Genomic DNA, 20,855 nt, shown 5'->3' with positions numbered 1-20,855 from the left:
AAAGTGACATTTGATCCCAGAAGTGAATGAGGTAATGGAGCAACGTATGCAGATATCTATCCAGAAGAAGAACATTCCAGGCAGAGGAACAACAAGTGATGAAACCCAGAGGCAGAAATGTGCCCAGAATGTTCAGGGAAGAACAAAGAGGCTAATGTGGGGTGAGTGAGGGGGAGAATGGGAGGAGGAAGGTAAAGAGGCAACAGGGGCTAGGCTTGGAAAAGCCTTGAGAGCCAGTCAGAGACCTGGCTATTATCACAGGTGATGGAGCAGAGGAATGACACATATGACTTGCATTTGAAAGGATCAACTTGGATGTTCATTGAGTATAGGCAGATTGTAACAAGACAGAGGCAGGAAGACCAGTAAGGAGGTAATATATTAACTAGGTGAGAGGTGATGGGTATTTGACCAGAATGGTGGCAGGTAGCAAGCAGTTGTCCAATTCTGGATATATTTCAAAGGCAGATCTCCTAGGATTTGCTGATAGATTAGATGTGGGATATGAGGGAAACAGAAATCAAGGATAACTCCAAGACCAAACAGGCTGCCACTTATAGGCATGGGGATGATCTTGGGGGCAAAAGCTTTTAGGAGGGGGAGAACAGTATTTCGGATATTAGAAATGTTAAGTCAGAGTAACGAATGGGGAGACTGAGAAAGCAGTGAGATACAGAAGTCTACAGTTAAGGGGAGAAGACAGGACTGAAAATAAACTTTTGGGAGTTGTCAGCATGCAGATGGTATTTAAGCTATGGGACTAGATTAAATCAAGGGAGTGAGTGTAGACAGAGATATACAGCCCAACGACTAAGCCCTAGGAACCAGCAAAGAAGACTGAGAAGGAGTAGCCAGTGAGGCAGGAGGACGATGTTAAGGCTGGACGTTAAGAAGAGACTGTGTGCTTGAGACAACAATTCATGTGCGTGATTTAACTTAGACAATGGAGACTAAGGGAGGGAATTTATTTTCCCCACTCCTTATGGCAGCTGTGGTTGGGTATACTTTAAACAGATAAGCAAGGATATGATACAGTTTTCCATAAAACTAAAATTTTAGTAACACAATACAGAGTTCTATTTTCTACCAAAAAAACAGTGTCCAGTGATAATCAAGTTAGTGCAGGGTTTCTCAACCTTGGCACTACTAACATTTTAGCTGGGATAATTCTTTATTGTGGAGGGCTGTGCTGAGCATTATGGGATGTTTGGCAGCATCCTTGGTCTCTACCCACTAGATGTCAGTAGTGCACCCCTTCACCTTCCCACCATTGCCAAAGGACCCGGAGACAAAATCGTCCCCAGTTGAGAACTCTGAGATAGAGCAAGCTGTCAACAAAGACCAACTCTATGTTAAGCATTCTTGCTGCGAAATGCAACTGTCAGCTTCTACTGCTTTTCTGTACTCCCACCTGTCCTACTCTCTTCTCCAGGCTTCTCACCAGCCCACAGATGAGAAAGATTCTCATTGTATTCACTACCCAGAGTGAGGAAAGTAAGCAATTAGCTCAACCTGTCATAAAAAAAAAAAAAAAGTGTTCTGATTTTTTTTCAGTATAAAAGATATGTCCCAAGTCTACCCAGTTCAAAAGTGACCATTTCTGCACACCCTCATTCATTGCAGCACTACTTACAACAGAGAAGAGGTAGGAGCAACCCAGTGTCCATCGACAGATGAATGGATAAAATAACTGGTACGTACATACAGTGAAATATCATTCAGTCTTAAAAGAAAGAAAATTCTGACACATGATACAACACGGATGAACCTTGAGGCTGTTACGCTAAGTGAAATACGCCAGTCACAAAAGGACAATTCCTGTATGATCCCACTCATATGAGGTACATAGAGTAGCCAAATTCATAGAGACAGAAAGTAGAGTGGTTTTTAGGGAGTAGAGTCGTGGGGGGAGAACCAGGAGCTACTGTTTACTAGGTGCAGAGTTTCAGTTCTGCAGGATGAAAAGAGTTGTAGGGATGGGTGGTGGCAATGGCTACACAACAAAGTGAACGTACTTCACACTACTGAACTGTACACTTAGAAATGGTTAACATGGTAAATCTTATGTTACAGGCTTTTTATCACAATTAAAAAAAGAACAGACTGCTGGCTCTGGAGTGAGACTGTCTGGGTTCAAATACTGGCAAAGTGCCCAAAGAGGTACCTGGCTCATAGTAAGTACTCAGTAAATATTAGTGGCTGATATTAAATTAGTAAGTATTATAACTAAAATTATACCAAGTCAGTGTGTATGTTTGTCAGGAGCATGGTTGACGGGTATGTGTGACTTTGGTGATTGGGAAAGCAGTCTTAAAGACAGTTTGGTTAAAAAAATAACCATTTCTAGGAATAAAACCATTTAACTAACTGAGTATCATTAAGTACAAAATAGGTTGATCTCTTTCCCCTCAAAATTAGGTCCTCTCCTGTGGATTCATCTTGCACTTACTTAATTTTAAAGATCCAGGTTCCTTTTGCATTATTTTTTCAAATCTTAAAAAATTTTTTAAACATTTAAAAATGCTTCTGTGCATGTAAATACAGACATTTTTTTCCTAAAATGATCAACTACCCATTCTATATGTTACCCTTTTTATATAAAGGTTTTTCTTTCATTATTGACATCAACAATTACTTGCAGAGTCCTTCACTGCCTGTAATTTTGACTCTCATTCACTTCCTTCCTAGTGTATCTACTCAAAATGGAGCCTAACTTTAATAGCTGTATTTGTGTTAAGGACAGTTAACAGAGAGAAATAACAAAATGAAACAGAAAAGTGAATAACAGAAGCACAAAAGAAAGCGAGTAAGAGAAAAGCAACCTGTCCACTCTTAGTGACAAGCAAGAGGTATTCTAAAGGCTAGGTTCTTAGCTCACAGATGAGCTCCCCAGTCTTTATGAAAGAAAATGGGTATTCATTCAGTAAGTCAAAATCAAAGAAAGGCAAGAGCAGATGAGGCTTTATGAAGTGTCCAACCTGCATGGGATTAATCTTCACCGAGCGTTCGAAGCACTCCACGCATTCTTTAAACTCTTTGCTTCGCAGATGGAGGAGGCCTTTGGAGCGCTGGGCGCGAGCACTGCGGTGCTGAGACAACTCCCAGGCCTGGTCGTAGTAAGAGTGCTCTCGAAGGACATCTCCAAGCAAGCAGTATAGACCTGGTGTTTCTTTTTTCTCCAGCTCTTGCCTGAGGATTTCTTCCGCCTAGAAATAACAACAGAAATAACTAAATTGCTGAATAGTGACAAATGCCTATTTTGTAGCATATATACAATCTTTTATGTCACGTGATCCAAAATTTTATTTTCAAAGTTTGAGATGACCTGCTTATTTCATGCATCTAGGACACAGGCTGAAAAAGAGAGGAACAGTAGAAGATAAATATAGTACAAGTAACAGAGGAACAAGAAGTAAGAGGTGAACACGCTTTGCTGGCCTCTGGAATCCTCAAGGAAAGGCATCGAGGAGAGGCTGACTTCCTGATATTGGGGGGGATTCATTTAGCTCCCCTTTTCCCTGCTCCCTGTTCCAGTTGTCACCGCTGTGACCGTTTGTTAGAGCAGAGCCTTCAATTCACCTCCACCCAATAGCAATGAAAAGTACGTTTTCCCTTTTTAAAAATGGTATGCTTCAGGAGCCTGGGATCGCTGAAAAATTTATAAAAGAAGGGAGAGGGTACAATTTAATAGGCACTGCTAAACACCTACCTCTTAACCGAACTACATCACACCTCACAGATAAAACCTGCCGGAATTCCCTGGTGGTCCAGTAGTTAGGACTCCGTGCTTCCACTGCAGAGGGCACGGTTCGATCCCCAGTTGGGGAACTAGGATCCTGTATGCCATGCAGCGTGGCCAAAAAACAAAAAAATAAAACAAAAAACCCCTTGCCAACATGAGATCTATCTGCTTCCAGACAGTCCATTCACTATAGAAATCAAAGACCATCCTCAGTACACGGCTTGGGTATTATTCTCATGTGTCCACAAATCGGATTCACCTTGTCACCCAAGCTAACTCTGTACCTGTGACATATACTACCCCACTTCCCCCAACCATGTCCGTTACCCACCTCCACCCCCATTTCTGATTAATTTCAACAGAGGGCAAGAAGCATGGTAGCAGCTCTACTTTCCATCCTCACACACAAATACTTCCACATAAACAGCAGTGGGGTCACCAAATATGCCAAGACAGCCTTGGCCAAAGTGGATGTAGACATCCAGGAAGCTGTCCTTTGGTAGCTAAAATGGTAGTTTAGACCCCCTAACTTGCGTGGCTGGCAATCTTAAAGTCTGTATATCTTATTTTCTTTAGGTTCAACATATCTATAATTTAAGTCTTAAGCAGTCTAATTTTTGTGAAATCTTTTAAAAGACGGCTGTGCTTCTAAAAGTGTATTTGGATGCCGCCTCTTTTGCATTTCTGATACAATATGGGTTATGTAGGTCTTTTAGGCTAGTCTGAAAACGAAACCAGAATTTATAAAACAGATTCTAAGAGAAAACAATTCCAAGTCCTAAACGGCCAAAATAAACATGAAGTTTTCAAATATAATCCATGTAATTCCTTTATTCACAGATAATACAGCAGTTATTAATTTATCTAACTATAATTCTGTATTCGATATATTGATTTTTCAGTAGGTACATTTCAATATATTTATTTTTACGTATATATGTGTATGTATTCAACCAAATTGTGTATAACAGATTGTAGCCACAGCAGGATTTTTGCTGAAATGACCTTACAGTGTAGTTGAGGCATTTCTCTTGACAGCATGGCATTGAAACTTGATACCCACACTCTCCCACTTCTGCTTTAAACTGTTAGAGTGGATTCCGTGGTCTGCAATTAAACAATGACCATTACAGTAACTGGGTACAGAAGTGACTGCTGTCAATACACTCCTGCAAAACGTGAAACTTTCATTTTTTAAGGAACCTCCATACTGTTCTCCATAGTGGCTGTATCAATTTACATTCCCACCAACAGTGCAAGAGGGTTCCCTTTTCTCCACACCCTCTCCAGCATTTATTGTTTCTAGATTTTTTGATGATGGCCATTCTGAGCGGTGTGAGATGGTATCTCATTGTAGTTTTGATTTGCATTTCTCTAATGATTAATGAAGTTGAGCATTCTTTCCTGTGTTTATTGGCAATCTGTATATCTTCTTTGGAGAAATGTCTATTTAGGTCTTCTGCCCATTTTTGGATTGGGTTGTTTGTGTTTTTGATATTGATACCATACGACCGAGCAATCCCACTACTGGGCATATACCCTGAGAAAACCATAATTCAAAAAGAGTCATGTACCGAAATGTTCACTGCAGCTCTATTTACAATAGCCAGGACGTGGAAGCAACCTAAGTGTCCATCAGGAGATGAATGGATAAAGAAGATGTGGCACATATATACAGTGGAATATTACTCAGCCATAAAAAGAAATGAAATTGAGTTATTTGTAGTGAGGTGGATGGACCCAGAGTCTGTCATACAGAGTGAAGTAAGTCAGAAAGAGAAAAACAAATACCGTACGCTAACACATATATATGGAATCTAAAAAAAAAAAAATAAAAAGGTCATGAAGAACCTAGGGGCAGGACAGGAATGAAGATGCAGACCTACTAGACAATGGACCTGAGGACACGGGGAGGGAGGGGGAAGGGTAAGCTGAGACAAAGTGAGAGAGTGGCATGGACATATATACACTACCAAACGTAAAATAGATTGCTAGTGGGAAGCAGCCGCATAGCACAGGGAGATCAGCTCAGTGCTTTGTGACCACCTAGAGGGGTGGGATAGGGAGGGTGGGAGGGAGGGAGACGCAAGAGGGAAGAGATATGGGGACATATGTATATGTATAACTGATTCACCTTGTTATAAAGCAGAAACTAACACACCATTGTAAAGCAATTATACTCCAATAAAGATGTTAAAAAAAAAAAAAGTGAAACTTTGTGATTGGTTATCTGATCTGGTTGGAGTTGAAGACAATGAGGATCCAGTGATCAGGACAGGGTTTAAGGTCAGTAGTCCATGACCTCCAGTGATGAAAGGATTACTTAAATTATCACCTGCGGTAACTTAGAATGAAGCACCGATCTAATGCAAGGCTTCTGCAGTTTGAGTGACAGGGCATTGTGAGAGAGCGCAAGACTGTGAGGTAGGTCAGCTGCTCCTAAATTCACTGGACAGCTCAAAAAAAGAAAACGACACTCAGTGTTTTAAATCCTCAAGGCCAGAGAACCAGGGAATTTCTATAATTTCCTAAAAGAATTTGTTTTCCTTGTAGCTGCCAAGCTGGTACAGCCAAAAATCAGATGCAGGCATTGCTCTTGCAGGATTGCTGAATTACAATATAGGATAAATTCAGTTTCACTAGTTCTATGTGAAAGTTAGGGCATTTGATTGGGTTAATCAAATATGCTTTATTCATTCATTTTATTTCCTCTATTGCCTCTTAGCTACACATCATTTTATTAAATTTTCATGATTGCTCTAGGGCTACTCATGTGCATCTTCAATTTATCTAAGTTCATTTAGAGTTAATATTGTATCACCTCACCTTTCTCATGTCACAAGTGGCGTTCCTAAATTTCTGTTCCACAGAAACTAGAGATAAATAAACGACTGCTATTGTTTTAAGCCACTATGTTTTGATGTGGTTTGTTATATACCAGTAATAACTGCAACAGTTGTTTAAAGCGAGAGGGTTACTCTAGTGCCAGTTACTTCATCATGGCCAGAAGAGGGCACTGATTATAAAAGAGCAAGACCCAAGAATTTAAATGGGGACATTTGGGATGATTCAGATAACAGAAAACCCCCAGATTCTATGCAGTTTCCTAAGCCAGCAGAGGCGACCCTCCCCTATCTGATAAGACTAGTGCTACCTTGCTTAAGGACAGTGTAACAACTACACCTCAAGGAGTTACCTTGCAAGAGAATGCCAATTCTCTCCTATTACCTAACCCCTCCCACCCCTCATTGCCTCCAGACATGTAAATGGGTTTATACACAAAAAGAACTGCAAGATTTTCTTACTTTCTAGAGAGAAAACCTTGGGACCATGTGGAAAAAGATTCTAAGGGAGCTAGACCATAGACAAAGAGGATCATAATTTTAAATCAGCTTAATGTAGATACTCATCAGAAAATTTTGATTCACGGTTCTAACTCAAGCAGCTGGGGATGGTTCCAAACTATTTGCTCAACTACTTGACTAAAACCTAGACTCAAACATGGCCAAAACTAAGGCTGAGATGCCAAAAATTCCTTGGTGTAATATGGAAGAAAGAATCCAACAACTTAGAAGAAAAGGCTGTTGTTAATTTATCATTTGCAACCTGTCACCCACCCTACCTGTGTCCCCCATTAAGGCCAAGGGGATACTCCTTTCACCTTGACTTTGAGAAATACATTGTACCTGGGAGTACCAGCATTTTGAAAAGTGCTATAGTAGATATCCTATGTAAGCTGGGGGTAAAGCCGAGAGGTCCTTCTGTTAAATGAGCTTCCTGATTTCAATGGGGATGATCAGAAGCCAAGGTAGTAGAGACTTGCTGATAGCACTTAACCCCTGGAAGCAAGATGAACATAGTTCTTTGTAACAGGCACAGCCAGAGTGATAAGTACAATGGTGTGACTAGCATGGATCATAGGTGATGGCCAACTGATCATAAAGATTTTTAACCAAATTAGATAAACAGCCAACTAAGTACAACTCGATCTACGTAAGACTTAAAAAAAAAAAAATCTAGATTTGGAGACCAGATGTCTGACCTGAATCACCAGGCTGAAACGCTGTCTCTCACCCAATTCCTATCCCTGAGTCACTTCACAGACTCAGAGCCTCTTATAAGCAAACAAATAAGCAAGCAACCCAATACTGGTGAGAAAGGACCCTGTGATAACATAACAAGTATATATCACAATTCTTCTTCCCTAAATAAGTAATTATAACCATTTACCAGGTAACTGTATCCTGGGGAAAAAGAAATACCTCCTCTTTTCAGGGTTGATTAGCTCTTAGTTACTGCTAATCCCCGGGGACCCAGAATATCACCATGTTGAGTTAGTGGGTTTATGGGAGATACTAAGCCTACCACGGGATGGACTAAGTCCCGAACCCACCCAGTGGTTACTTCCCTAGTTGAATACAGAGGTGAATTACATACATCCAGCAACAAGCAGAGTCCACAGTGAGTGCTACTTCGGAATAAAGGGCCAAGCGAAAGCCTCTGAAGCTGCTTCTCCCCATTAAAAGAGAAAATCCAAAGCAACACCGCATATCTATGTAAACCACAGACATGTGTGCCGCTATCAAAAACTTGAGAGACACTGCAAAGTGTGTGTGTTTGTATGTGTGTGCATGGGCCGTTTAACCTACCCACTTAAATTGAGAACACAGATGGGTCCTGGAAAACGTCATAGATTATTATAAACTTAATGTAATGGTGCTCTAATTATAGCTACTGTTCCAGACATGATCTCTTTACTGTAGCAAATAATCACAGCCCCTGACATATGCTAAGCAGGTACTGATACAGCAAATACATTTTTCTCTACCCAATAACCAGGCAACATCAAATGCAGTGGGCTTTAACTAGCACAGAGAGAAGTAGACTTTCCCTGTCTTTACTCAGAATTACATAGACTTATGGTATAATTCAGTCTGCAAGGACCCTGATTGTCTCACCATCCCATTAGACCTTACCAGTCTTGATGACATCATGCTAATAAAAGTCAAGAAACTAAAATAAAAAATTATATGCCAATGTCAACCAAAAACCAATTGGGAATTACATACTCTTGTCACTGTAACTTGTTATTAGGAAAATTTTCAGTTTATAAAAATTCATTTTATACGTTCCTTAGAAGGAACTCATCTATTAAATAAAGCAAGATATGTAAAATAAATGTTTATGTGTTATTTTTGTTATTATTTCTAGTTATTTTTGTTCTTATATGCCCTAAGAATGCTTCAATATCTAAACCTCTTTTGAAGAAACTGTACGTTTCCCCCAAATCAGAAATTCTTCTTTACATATATAACACAATCTATAAAATACTCTGTGTCTGGGAATTCCCTGGCAGTCCAGTGGGTTTGATCCCTGGTCGGGAAACTAAGATCCAAAAAACTGGCCAAAAAAAAGAGTAATTAATTAATTAATTGTATTAAAAAATACAATACTCTGGGCCTATTAGTAGTTTGTCACTTTCCAAATAAGTAAACTCCCAAGTAAAAGGACTAAACCACTGCATAGTCATATGTACCAGATCATGCTATGTACTTGCTTAAGCTGGGAACTACGTTTCCTAAAATCCCTTTCCCTTCTGATTTCATGTTAGAGTTGGTCAGAAGGGAAACTTGCTAAGGATTTGAAAGGCAGAAGTAAAGCAACAAACATCCTTTACTCTTGGAAGGTTGTCATGGCTAAATATGACATCAAACAAGAGGCAGAGATGTCCTGCAGATCCCAGCTTGACCATGCTCTATGGGCCATCTTGTCTTTCCACTTGCTGGCCCTGCCAACCAACAGTAACCCCGGGCCCACCATAAGACACTTCACTTTGGACCCACAGAGCTTGTAGCTACAGAGATCCAACAGCTTTCCACAGACCTCTCCACAAGTTCCTTCTTCATCCTCCCATTTCAATGGCTGGAAGTACGTGGCTTCCCAGATTCCCCTGTAAGTTCTGACTGATGCACTTGTGCCAGTGCTTCAAGTGTATCGTTAAATGATTCTTTCCCTGATCCTCTTACTCCCTCTTTCACTTCTTCATTTTCCTTCCCACATTTGTGTAATATCTAATTCTTTTAGCGAACCTCTATTCCCCAAAATACTCAAAGTGGCTCTGCTTTCATAAACAAAACCTGAATGATAAAATCTTTTTTTTCATTTTTCCTTTTAAATGCCTTACGTGTCCTTCCATCTGACAGTATTTACAGACTAGTTTTTATTCAGCGCATTATTAAATGCATTATCTCACTTAATCTCTGTAATAATTCTGAGAGGTAGATATTAATATGCCCATTTTTAAGACAAAGAAATACAAGTTTAGATTCCTTGATCAACTGGTAAGCCCAAAACCAAAAAATACTAAGTTGAAAAACAGGACCTTGATTTCAGGTTCAATACTTTTCCTATTTTCACATCAGCAAAAATGGTGGTATAAGGACCTCTAAAATTTCCCTGCACCACAAAAGCAACAAAGAAAACTGGAAAAAGTGTTACTTTTTCAGAACTCTGGAAATTAATCAAAGATTTGAAATAACCCAGGGAGTGTTTATTCAAGAAAATGATAAAACTCTTGGTAAGAACAGCAAGCTTTGTGTCATTTTAACATGTACCATTCCTATTCCCTCTTCTCCAGTTCTGCACTAGCCTTGAAAACCAACAGCATATTATCATGGGAAAATTATCAGCCAAGCAGCCACCAGAGGGAACAAAATGGGTTTGGAGCTCCTCTGAACTTTCATTCCCAGAAAATTGTCTGGTGCTTCCCTGGAAGAGCCCACTTGCAAAGCTGTCTTTATTTAACCTAACTCTGAACTTGTCCAGTGACGACCCTTTGTCAAAAACAATTGGAGACAATTGATTAATTCTGCAGCTGCCTGAGGTAGTAACAGCTGGGGCAAACAATAGGCTATACAAAACACTTAAAGGAAAATAAGGGAATGAGATATACATAAGGGCTTTGAAAAACTCCACCATATTGGTGGGAATCTAGAAGTCCATGCATGTGTAGGGCTGTGCACATGTTCAGGAAAGACCTGAGGAGGCCCTATGCTCTCACCTCAGGCTGACCCTGATGCTTTGCACAAGCAGTTAGTGAATGCTAAGGCAGAGCTGTCAACTGCCTGGCTGAGTGTTGAAAGCACACCCCAACACACACACACCCAGAGCCCACCAGCAAAGACTGGGAGACTTCTTAATTTAGGCATTTAAGGAATTTTCTGCCCAATCATTAGCTGACCATTAAGCTAACCAATCTGAGACTACACAAAGAAACAAGAAAGTATGGCCCTTACATGGGAAAAAAAAGTAGAAACCATCCCTGAGGATGTCCATATGATGGACTTAAAAGACACTTAAAATCTGCTATTTTAAATAATGCCTAGTACAAGGACTAAGAAAGTAACTCAAAAAGAAAAAAAAGTAAAAGAAATGACAACGGAATTAATATGGTATACTAGAAATAGAAAACATCCATTTAGCCAAAAAGAAGGCAGTAATGGGGAAATAAAAAAGACATACAACATATAGAAAACAACAAAATGACCAACATACATCCTACACTATCAGTAATTAAATTAAATGTAAAGGGATTAAATACTCCAATCAAAGGCAAGATTGGCAGAAAGGATTTTAAAATTATGATTCAACTAAATGCTGTCTACAAGGGACACACTTTAGATTCAGGCATACAAACAGATTGAAAATTTTTAAAAAATAAAAAGGAAGATGACACATCATGGAAACAGTAACCAAAAGAAAGCTGGAGTGGCTATACTAATATAAGACAAAATACACCTTAAGACAAAAATTGTTACTAGAACAAAGAAAGGCATATTTTAATGATAAATATTCACTTCATCAAGAAGATAGAATAGTTACGAGTATATACTCACCTAACAACAGAGCCCCAAATTACATGAAGCAAAAACTGACAGATTTGAAGGGAGAAACACAAATTCAACAATAATATTTGGAGACTTCAATATCCAACTTTCAATAATGAATAGAACAACTATACAGAAGACAGAAATAGAAGACTTGAACAATGCTATAAACCAACTAGACCAAACAGACACTTAAAGGACACTCTGTCCAACAACAGTGGAATACACATTCTTCTCAAGTGCACACAGAACATTCTCCAGAAGATATACTAGATGTTAGGTCATAAAATGTCTCAATAAATCTGAAAGTGTAGAAGTCACACAAAGTATATTCTCCAACGACAATGGGACGAAATTAGAAATCAGTAACAAAGAAATTTGAGAAATTCACAAATATGTGGAAATTAAACAACACACTGTTAAATAAACAGTAAGTCAAAAAAGAAATCACAGGGAAATTGAAAACACTTTGAGATAAATGGAAACAAATATATAATATGCCAAAACTTATGGGATGCAGTGAAAGCAGTGCTTAGAGGAAAATTTATAGTTATAAATGCCTATATATCAATAATAAATAATATCAGTTCTGGGTATTTTATCCACTGGAGGATGGGTCTGGAGGGCCAGAGTGGGGCAGCTTCCAGAAGAAGGTAAGAAACACTAGAGCAGTGACTCTGCTTAGTCTAAATTGGCCTCTTTTTTCCTCAAATTCCTATCCCACGTTTCTTTAGATAAGTCAATTCTTTCTCCTTGAGCACTTACACCTCTTCATCTTGCCGACAGACTTATCTTCCCCAAGGGCAATGCCTGCAGGCAATATATTTGCTCTCTTCAATTAGTCACACCCTCAGCCTTCCTCACTCTCTCCAAAATGTTCTATTTTCTCTTCCCTCCTCCACTTATCCACTCAATTTATATAATTTATTACCAAATAAAGAACTACAAAATATGTGCCCAGTGAACATAAACAAAGCATAAGGGCTTGTAATATCACTTTTGCAGTGTCAAAATGTGGGTGGTCAGAAATCTTCACAGAATGTGAAAAGCTTTGGTATTTCTGGCTTCCCTACTGGAAAACACAGATGTATGTTCTTACACAATACAAGAAATTTGTCATCTTAACATCTATGAAGTAGGATAAAAATACATTCCCAAACATGCAAAGGCATACTTCAAGTGGCAAATGGCTGCAATGAACCTGGGGTGCCTACAGGAACCTGCAAACCCCAAAGACCATTCCCTTACCCACACATATATACATATCTTATATATCTATTTTATTTTGTAATTCCACACAACTAATTACTATTCTTAATACAACTTTACAGCAATGACTAGGCACAGTGAATCTCAGCATAAAATTAAGTCAGCCAAGACTTACACAGAACCTTATGAATTATGGCTGGAATAACACTCTCCTTACTTTACCAGGAAAACCTGCAGTGCTTAGAGCAAGGGTCACTCACTCAAATGCCCAGAGATTCTTGCCAATTATTGAAAATGAATAAAGTAGGCTGGCAATTGAACATACAAAGGAAGGAGCCACTCCTCAACTCCAGCCAGTTAGCACAATAATATGGGAATTTGCCCCAATGTTTCCACATCATTTGATTCTATAAGAGAAGAAATCTAGAATTTTAGATGAAATTGCCTGAAAATGCTTACTCTAATTTTTTTTCAAAACACTATGTAAGCCAAACAAAATACCTCTTGCAACTTTAGATTTAGAAAATTAAGCTCCCACCCTACAGTGGACATCAATTGCTCTTTTTCCTGCTCAGCATCCATTCCCTGATCTTCTGATTACAGAACTCCTCTTCCCTGAGGGGAAACCATTCCATGTGGTACAGGTAGGGCCTATCAGAGGCAAGGGCACATGCCTCAGGCAGTTCAGAACTCTTCTGTTACAGCCATGGAATTGACTGTATTTTTCCACTGGGATTACTAACCTTGAGCTTCCAGGGGCCATCTTGTCTGGCTCTTGGAGAGATAACATCATCTCAGCCCCTGGATACGGCTATCATGATGGGTCTACTACAATTTTCAGTTGCACGAACCTATAAATTCCTTTTTTTGCCTAAGCTAGTATACGTTAGTTCTCTTACAACCAAAAGAATCCTAACATGTCCCTAGAAAACTGTGTTGCATAATCCATTCTATAGACTTCCAACAATAAGAAGATCTGTGAGGGACTTCCCTGGTGGCGCAGTGGTTAAGAATCCACCTGCCAGTGCAAGGGACACGGGTTCGAGCCCTGGTCTGGGAAGATCCCACATGCCGCGGAGCAACTAAGCCCCTGTGCCACGACTGTTGAGACTGCGCTCTAGAGCCCGCAAGCCACAACTACTGAGCCTGCATGCCACAACTACTGAAGCCCGCACGCCTAGAGCCTGTGCTCTGCAACAAGAGAAGCCACTGCAATGAGAAGCCCGCACACCACAATGAAGAGTAGCCCCCGCTCGCCGCAACTAGAGAAAGCCCGCGTGCAGCAGTGAAGACCCAACTCAGCCAAATAAATAAATAAATAACAAATTTATATCCAAAAATTACGATGAAGAATTAGATGTGAAATGTACCTAGCATTTTGTCAGGCACACAGTAAGCCCTAAACTAATGTTTGTGTTTTTTCTCAATCCCTCCACTGGAAAACCAGATTGGAAAGCAAGATGCTTGAGGCTTCACTACTAGGAAGAAGGAAAGGAACTTGAAACAGCTTCTAGAAACATTAAAATTTTCTATAAATAATCATACTAGTCAACTGTGTACAGTTTCTCCAAAGATAGAAGAATTACTGTTGTCAACTGTTAAACAGGTGTTTATGTACCCAGGTGTTCATGTAACAGACTGGAGGAAGTAAGGACAAAGGGGAAAAGTACTGATGGCTACAGGGGTAAAGCTGAATTTTTCCACTCAAGGCTGATTTCAACCAAACATCAGTTTTTTATGAAAATGTGTAGAATCACAGGAGGAGGCCCTGGAGATCTCAGAGAAAGAATTTGTACAAGATACAAACTGAGTAGACTGTTGCTTTATAGAAGGATAGCAGAGGGAGAAATATTTTGCTGGTCAAACAGAACTTGGAATCTACACACTTCCATCTTAGCATCTGTCAAACTATACTAAAGTATTCTGCTCACAAATATCTGCACTATCAGACTATAAGCTCCTCGGAGGTAAATATTTTTTTCTCTCTCATCTTTGGAATACTATTGCCCAGCACACAGCAGGTACTCTATAAATGTTGGATGAATTCAACTGAAACTAACACTGAAATCACAAAGGGCTTCAGATTCTAAATAGAGACATAAAATATTTTTCCTACTGAGAACAAAGGGAGAACATTTTGGGGACATGCTCTGGCTGACATCAACACTGAGCATGACTAAATTAGGACTGATCTAACAACAAGTTAGTCCTAGCAAACAGAGAGGTCATACAGCAGAATGTGAATTTCACAGGCCCTTCTCACCCAAGTGATCACACCTAAGAAGTGAGTCTCGTTAGGACTAAAAATACCGAGGAGCAAAACTGACAGCCTGAGTTCCGTACCCTGGTGATGTACCTTTTGATCAAACAGTCCAGTGTTGAGAGGTAACTGAGAATTTTAGATATATGCAAGAAAAAAGTTAATATAGTAAAAAATATGCCATATTGGGACTCACATTTATGAAGGTATATTTTTCTAAAAGCTGTTATATGGGATATTCAGGTTTGAAGCAGGGACCCTACCCTAAGCACACTAGGATTCCAGGAAGCACCCTGTTAGAGACAAGGCCCTGGGTTTGGGGTAAAGAATATGGGTGAAAGTTCAGTTCAGTATCTAATAAAAAGAAAAATAAAACATTTCAGGAAAATTATTCCTACTTGAGTCAGAAGGAATTATCAAAACAAACTGCCCTTCTTGGCTGCGATTTAGGCCTCAATTTTGTGAATGAGCGGAAGGAATTAAAAATTCTAATGTGTGATAAGAGTGGCCCTCATCTGACACTGCATCTGGTCAGTATGTAGGTAGGGGAATTGGTAGACCAACAACTACGGGAAGCTCTCCTGGCAAAAAAATGAAGGTGGGGAAATGAGCTCTAGACCCAGAGATGGTACTAATTATAACAAGTGCATTTCAGGACTACAGAAATGACAGAATTAGGCTTAACAACTAGAGGTTTGCTCCAAGGGGACCAAAAAATGGCAGGCTAAGAATTTAAAGTCGTACTATGAATTAGATTTGGCCATCTGACAATAGCTTCAGGTTTTTAAAAGTGTGTGTGTGTGTGTGTGTGTTTTGCGTACAGCTCAAACAACTTTGGGCATGGTCTAACTCAGTCTTTTCCTCTGAAGCACAGAGGAAAATGGATTCTAATTTTTACTACTGCAGAGACTGGTTCTCAAAAACAGGGAGCTGGACCACTGGAAAGGTGCTCTACTGACCTTGACACAGTGAATGGGACGAGAGGGCAGAACTAAGAGAGCACCAAAGAACCTTGTACTCTTATGGCTGTCACATACAATCCTTCTAGCAGAAAGGCAGTTTATCCCTAGCCTACATTCTTGTTCTGTGAGCGGCAACTGAGAGGTGAAAAGTACAAAACACTTCATCTCACCCCAGTCGCTCACTCCCCTTTTCCATGGGGTGATGCCTAGTCTTATTCACCCTCTGACTGAGCCAACTATTCACTAATTGCTCTTTACATTTATGTGTGTAACTGTACCACGCTCTGGCTTGATTTTTCAAAGGATACCTGCCAACATAAATATTCCAGGTCCAAGATAAAACAGAATAATTAAAAACAGCCCTTGTTATCCAATTAGCTGATCATCTCCTATTTGTACACCAAGTTACATTTTCAGTTGTTTTGCCTATCTTCCTCATTCAAGTGAACACAGCAGGTTTTAACTTACAAATTGACCATCAAATTTTAAGGGATTAACAACAACCAGGATGGGGGGCAGGTGTTGGGGAAGCATTGTGGGCTTTAGAGGAAAGGAAGGTCTGAGCTTGGATTCCAAAATCTGCCACTTACTAAGGCTAATCAGTAGAGTGGCAAAAACAATTCATACTTTGTAGGTTGTTACAAATATTAAATGACAGTGACAAAATAATTCTATAAAGAATGTAGTACATAAAAAGCTCTCAAAATTGCATTACAAAATAACAGCATGCTCACAGTATCTTAGCATCTGCAGGGCAAAAATAAAAGTTCTTGAAGGCTCCTATTTCTATTCCTAAAATTAAAAGGTTGAAATGGGAGGGGTGAGATCTCATAATTTGTTTTTGGAGAGAAAATATATAGCAGGGGTTGGAGAGGTATCTTTCACCACATGTAAAGTCCATAAGGAGTGTCTACTTGGAGATTTGCTTCAATGCAATCACTATTCTACGAACACCTACTAGTCATTCATTCAGCAAATATATTTAAGTTCTCCCTAGGCTCCGGGCCTGCGGTAAGTGTTGGCGAGACAGCTATAAATAATATAGACACAAGCTGTTCTTAAACAGCTTACAGCTTAGCAGGTGAGCTAAGCCAGTACATGAAGGATAAGAGCACTGTTGGGTGTTGGAGGAGCACACAGGAGAATATCACCAAATCTTCAAGGGAGATTTCAGGGAAAGTTCACTGTAGGAAGCAATCACCAAAGAGACATCTGAAGAATAAGGAGTGAGCTGAAGGAGGACAAGTTCTAGACAGACAATAGCATGTGCAAAGGTTCTGAGGTCAAACAATGCTGAAAAATCAAGAATTACAAGTAGTTTAGTCCTACCAGAACTTTGGGCACAACCTGGATGAGTGAGTACAAAGGGGGACAAAGCAGAGATAAAAGAGTAGGTAGGGACTTCCCTGGTGGTCCAGGGGCTAAGACTCGGTGCTCCCAATGCAGGAAGCCCGGGTTTGATCCCTGCTCAGGGAACTAGATTCAGCATGCCGCAACTAAGATCCCACATGCGGCGACAAAGACCCCGCATGCCACAGCTAAGAGCTGGTGCTGCCAAAATAAATAAATTTTTTTTTTTTTTAAAGAGTAGGTAGACAATGCAGTTAGCAAGGTAAGCAGGAGTCAGATCATGAGGTAAAGACCATTCACCCTAAAGAGCTCTGAGTTAATCCTGGAGACATAGGGAAGTTCCTGAAGAGTCAGAACAACATGATCAGATTTGCCTTTTAGGAAGCTTGCTCGACTGTAGTGTGAGAAAAGAACACGTGAGAACTCTCTTAAATCATATAAAGAAACTATCTTAGAAGGAAAAAACCCCAAAACCCCAACCAAATGTTAAAAAGAATCTCAGCTGTTTTAGAAATAAAAGATTTACTTGGCAATTTAAAGGAAAAAAATGTTAAAGCCCAAAGGCTACAATGATCTGCAACTGTAGCATAATGAAAGATAAGGCTCTGCATCTAAGGTAAGCCTTGTTTCCTAGAAACAAGAGAAAATAAGAGGGGTCCCAACCTGAATCTCTCCACTTCCTTCCCCCCTGCCCTCTCCAGGCAGCTTACGCCTGCTCAGTCTTTGTCTTTTCACTTATGGACCCAATTTGAGCACCAAAATAAAAATTTTGTTGTAGAAAAGCCTTGGGGAAACTGCAGTAAGTGTGCCAAATAGCTTTAAAAAATTAAATGCTAGCAGATGAGAACCAGTCCTGACCCCAAGGTCAAGCAATATTAATCTTAGCTATTTTGCCAGTGGTCATTAAATAACGAGAATTTCTGTAGGTAGTTTCTAAATTGGAAAGTCTGAGATCTTACTAGTGGGGTGCAAACATGAGCACCAGAGCACAATAATTAGACTTAGATACTCTTCCGAATTTGCCTTTTAAAAATAAATTATGCCATTAAGCACTAAATGCAAGGATTAAAATTTCACAAACTTCTACTTAAATCAAAATGTGGTGACAACTACTGGCACACAACCAAATACTAGAAGAATCTTAGCTGTTTTAGAAATAAAACATTTGCTTCCAACTTGATGCAAACGTTTTTAGGGTCTATGATTAAGCTGATCTGTAAATACAGCATAAGAAAAACAGGTAAGGGAAGTCTTTTATGTGGCAAATAAAAAGCTAAAATCAAGATTTTGAAGGATGTTTGGCTGTAACTCACAAAAGACTTGAGACAAAGTAAATGACTATACATTCCTAAAAATTAAAATATGCACATTTTATAGAGTGATTAAAAACGTAGGAATTTATTATTACTATAAGACATTTCTTACAAGGTTATGTGCAAATTTAAAAAATAATAATACCACAACTACTTTAGGAAACATAGTCAAATCCATTCCATAGTCCATCCATCCAAAGAATGGACTCATTATATTTTTTCTTTTACAATAAGAGAAAGTCTCTACTTTCCATACTTTCTAAAAATAATTAAATAAATTTAATATTTCAAAATGTGCTTTGGGTATTTGTGATTCACCAACTTGCTTAATTATTTCAAAAATCACTATTTCAAAAACTTCCATATTTTTTTTTTCAAAAACTTCCATATTTTTATATACAGTTATTATTTATTTGTTCACTGACCGATGTAAAGAATGATGCAATGGGAACTATATCAATGGTATCTTGGGAGTCAAGATACCATTCATTCATCCATTCATTTCTTTGTTAAACAAATATCTGAGTACTACCTGTGTGCCAGACAATGGGCACTAAAAAAAATACTTAAGTCCCTGAAGAAACATAATACTATATTTCATCAAATTTGAGATGCCATCAATTGTAAGACTAACTCTTAACTAATAAAGAAAAAACGCTTTCAATTAAATTATGACACAATGCCTTAGATGAATCACATCAGCCTCCCAGTGCTTTGATATTTTTTAAATCTATTCAGAAAAATTTGGCAATTTTTCCTGCTTTCAATACACTGCTTGACATTTTCAATGGCAACCATTTTTTCACAGATCTCAGTACAAAACACAGCTTCATTTACTTTGGGATGTCTTCCTTACTTGGCTCCCATAAAGCATTTAGTTGTTATTAAAGAAAAGTAAATGGAACTGTAATGATTTTGCCAACGGCACATGTTTACTTCACTAATGTTAAATTCACATCTCTTGACTTTGTTTTGGTCCTTTACTGTGTGTTCCATAACTTTGTGTTTCAATGCCATATCATAATGGAATCTTTTTGAAGATATCTTAAATGGCAATTAAACCCAACATATGTAGAGCTGACACTGTGTACATAACTCAATTGAAATGATGATACTAAATATAGCTACAACTAAACTTGTACAAGCACAAGCAATTACAACCTGGCCAAATGGCCACCTGACTGACAGCGACTGACAGATGCCATCAAGCGATATATTCCAAATTCAAAGACGCTAAAATGTGAAAAACATTATGTCTTAGAATCAGTAATAGCAGCAAACACTCACACAGCACTATGAGGAAAGCACCATTCTATGTAGTTTACATACATTATGTCACAAAAACCTGTAAGGTAGACAGATTATGTGCCTCTAGATGAGGAAACTGAGGCTTGGGGGCTGGGGGGTGTTTGAGTAACCTGCCCCAATATCACAAAGCTAGCACATGCCAAGGCTAGCTTTTGAATCCAGGCAGTCTGGGCTATGCTTTTAACCACTATGTCATGTGGTCTCTTAAGTTATTAATCAATAACTAGCTTTGCAACCTAACCTGAATCGTTAAAGACTCCTTTCCTTACCTGGAAAAGGAGGAAAATGGAATGGATGATTATGGAGCCCTTTCCCAGGATGAAAATATTATAATTCTATAATCTTCTATAGTAAAATGTTATCACCATTGTAGTCTCTCCTTAACCCAGTACAATTCAAAGACCTTCACTGACATTAGTGATTAGTGAAAGGAACGTAACTTGTACTATTAGTCTAAAATACACACACTTAGAAAGGTATTAAGAAACAGACACACATGTACCACCATTTCTCTTTTTCAGGGTGACGGCAAAAGGCTGACTGTAGACACAAGTGATCCAATTTGTGGGTTTTACTCTGCCTGTGTACTACATTTATGATAGAAATTTAGCCATTTAAAATTTTAATCCAAAATTAACAAATGATTTCAATGTGTCCATTGAACATAGACACACTGCATAGTCCTTTATTCTTTATTCTTTAAAAATTCTTTTCATTTATGAGGGAAAAAACAATAGATTAATAACAGATGCAAATATGGCAACATTTTCTCTCTTGACCCAACTTTAGGGTGGAATTAAATGTGCATTACACACTTGACAACTC

General features: G+C 38.9%; 1 protein-coding gene across 2 annotated transcripts in view; it reads right to left on the bottom strand.

Moving 5' to 3' along the window:
• The window catches only part of TTC27 (tetratricopeptide repeat domain 27), a 182,905-nt gene that overhangs the window by 53,246 nt on the left and 108,804 nt on the right, over nucleotides 1-20,855 (bottom strand). For both annotated transcript variants that reach the window (XM_068564218.1, XM_068564219.1), the window contains one exon: nucleotides 2,979-3,206. In XM_068564218.1, the coding sequence (XP_068420319.1) occupies nucleotides 2,979-3,206 (228 nt within the window). The remainder of the gene's footprint in view (nucleotides 1-2,978; nucleotides 3,207-20,855) is intronic.

Source organism: Eschrichtius robustus, chromosome 15, assembly GCF_028021215.1.
Source record: "Eschrichtius robustus isolate mEscRob2 chromosome 15, mEscRob2.pri, whole genome shotgun sequence".
Lineage (NCBI taxonomy): Eukaryota > Metazoa > Chordata > Mammalia > Artiodactyla > Eschrichtiidae > Eschrichtius > Eschrichtius robustus.
Note: the sequence above shows the minus strand (reverse complement) of the source record. Positions and strands in the feature narration are given on the sequence as shown.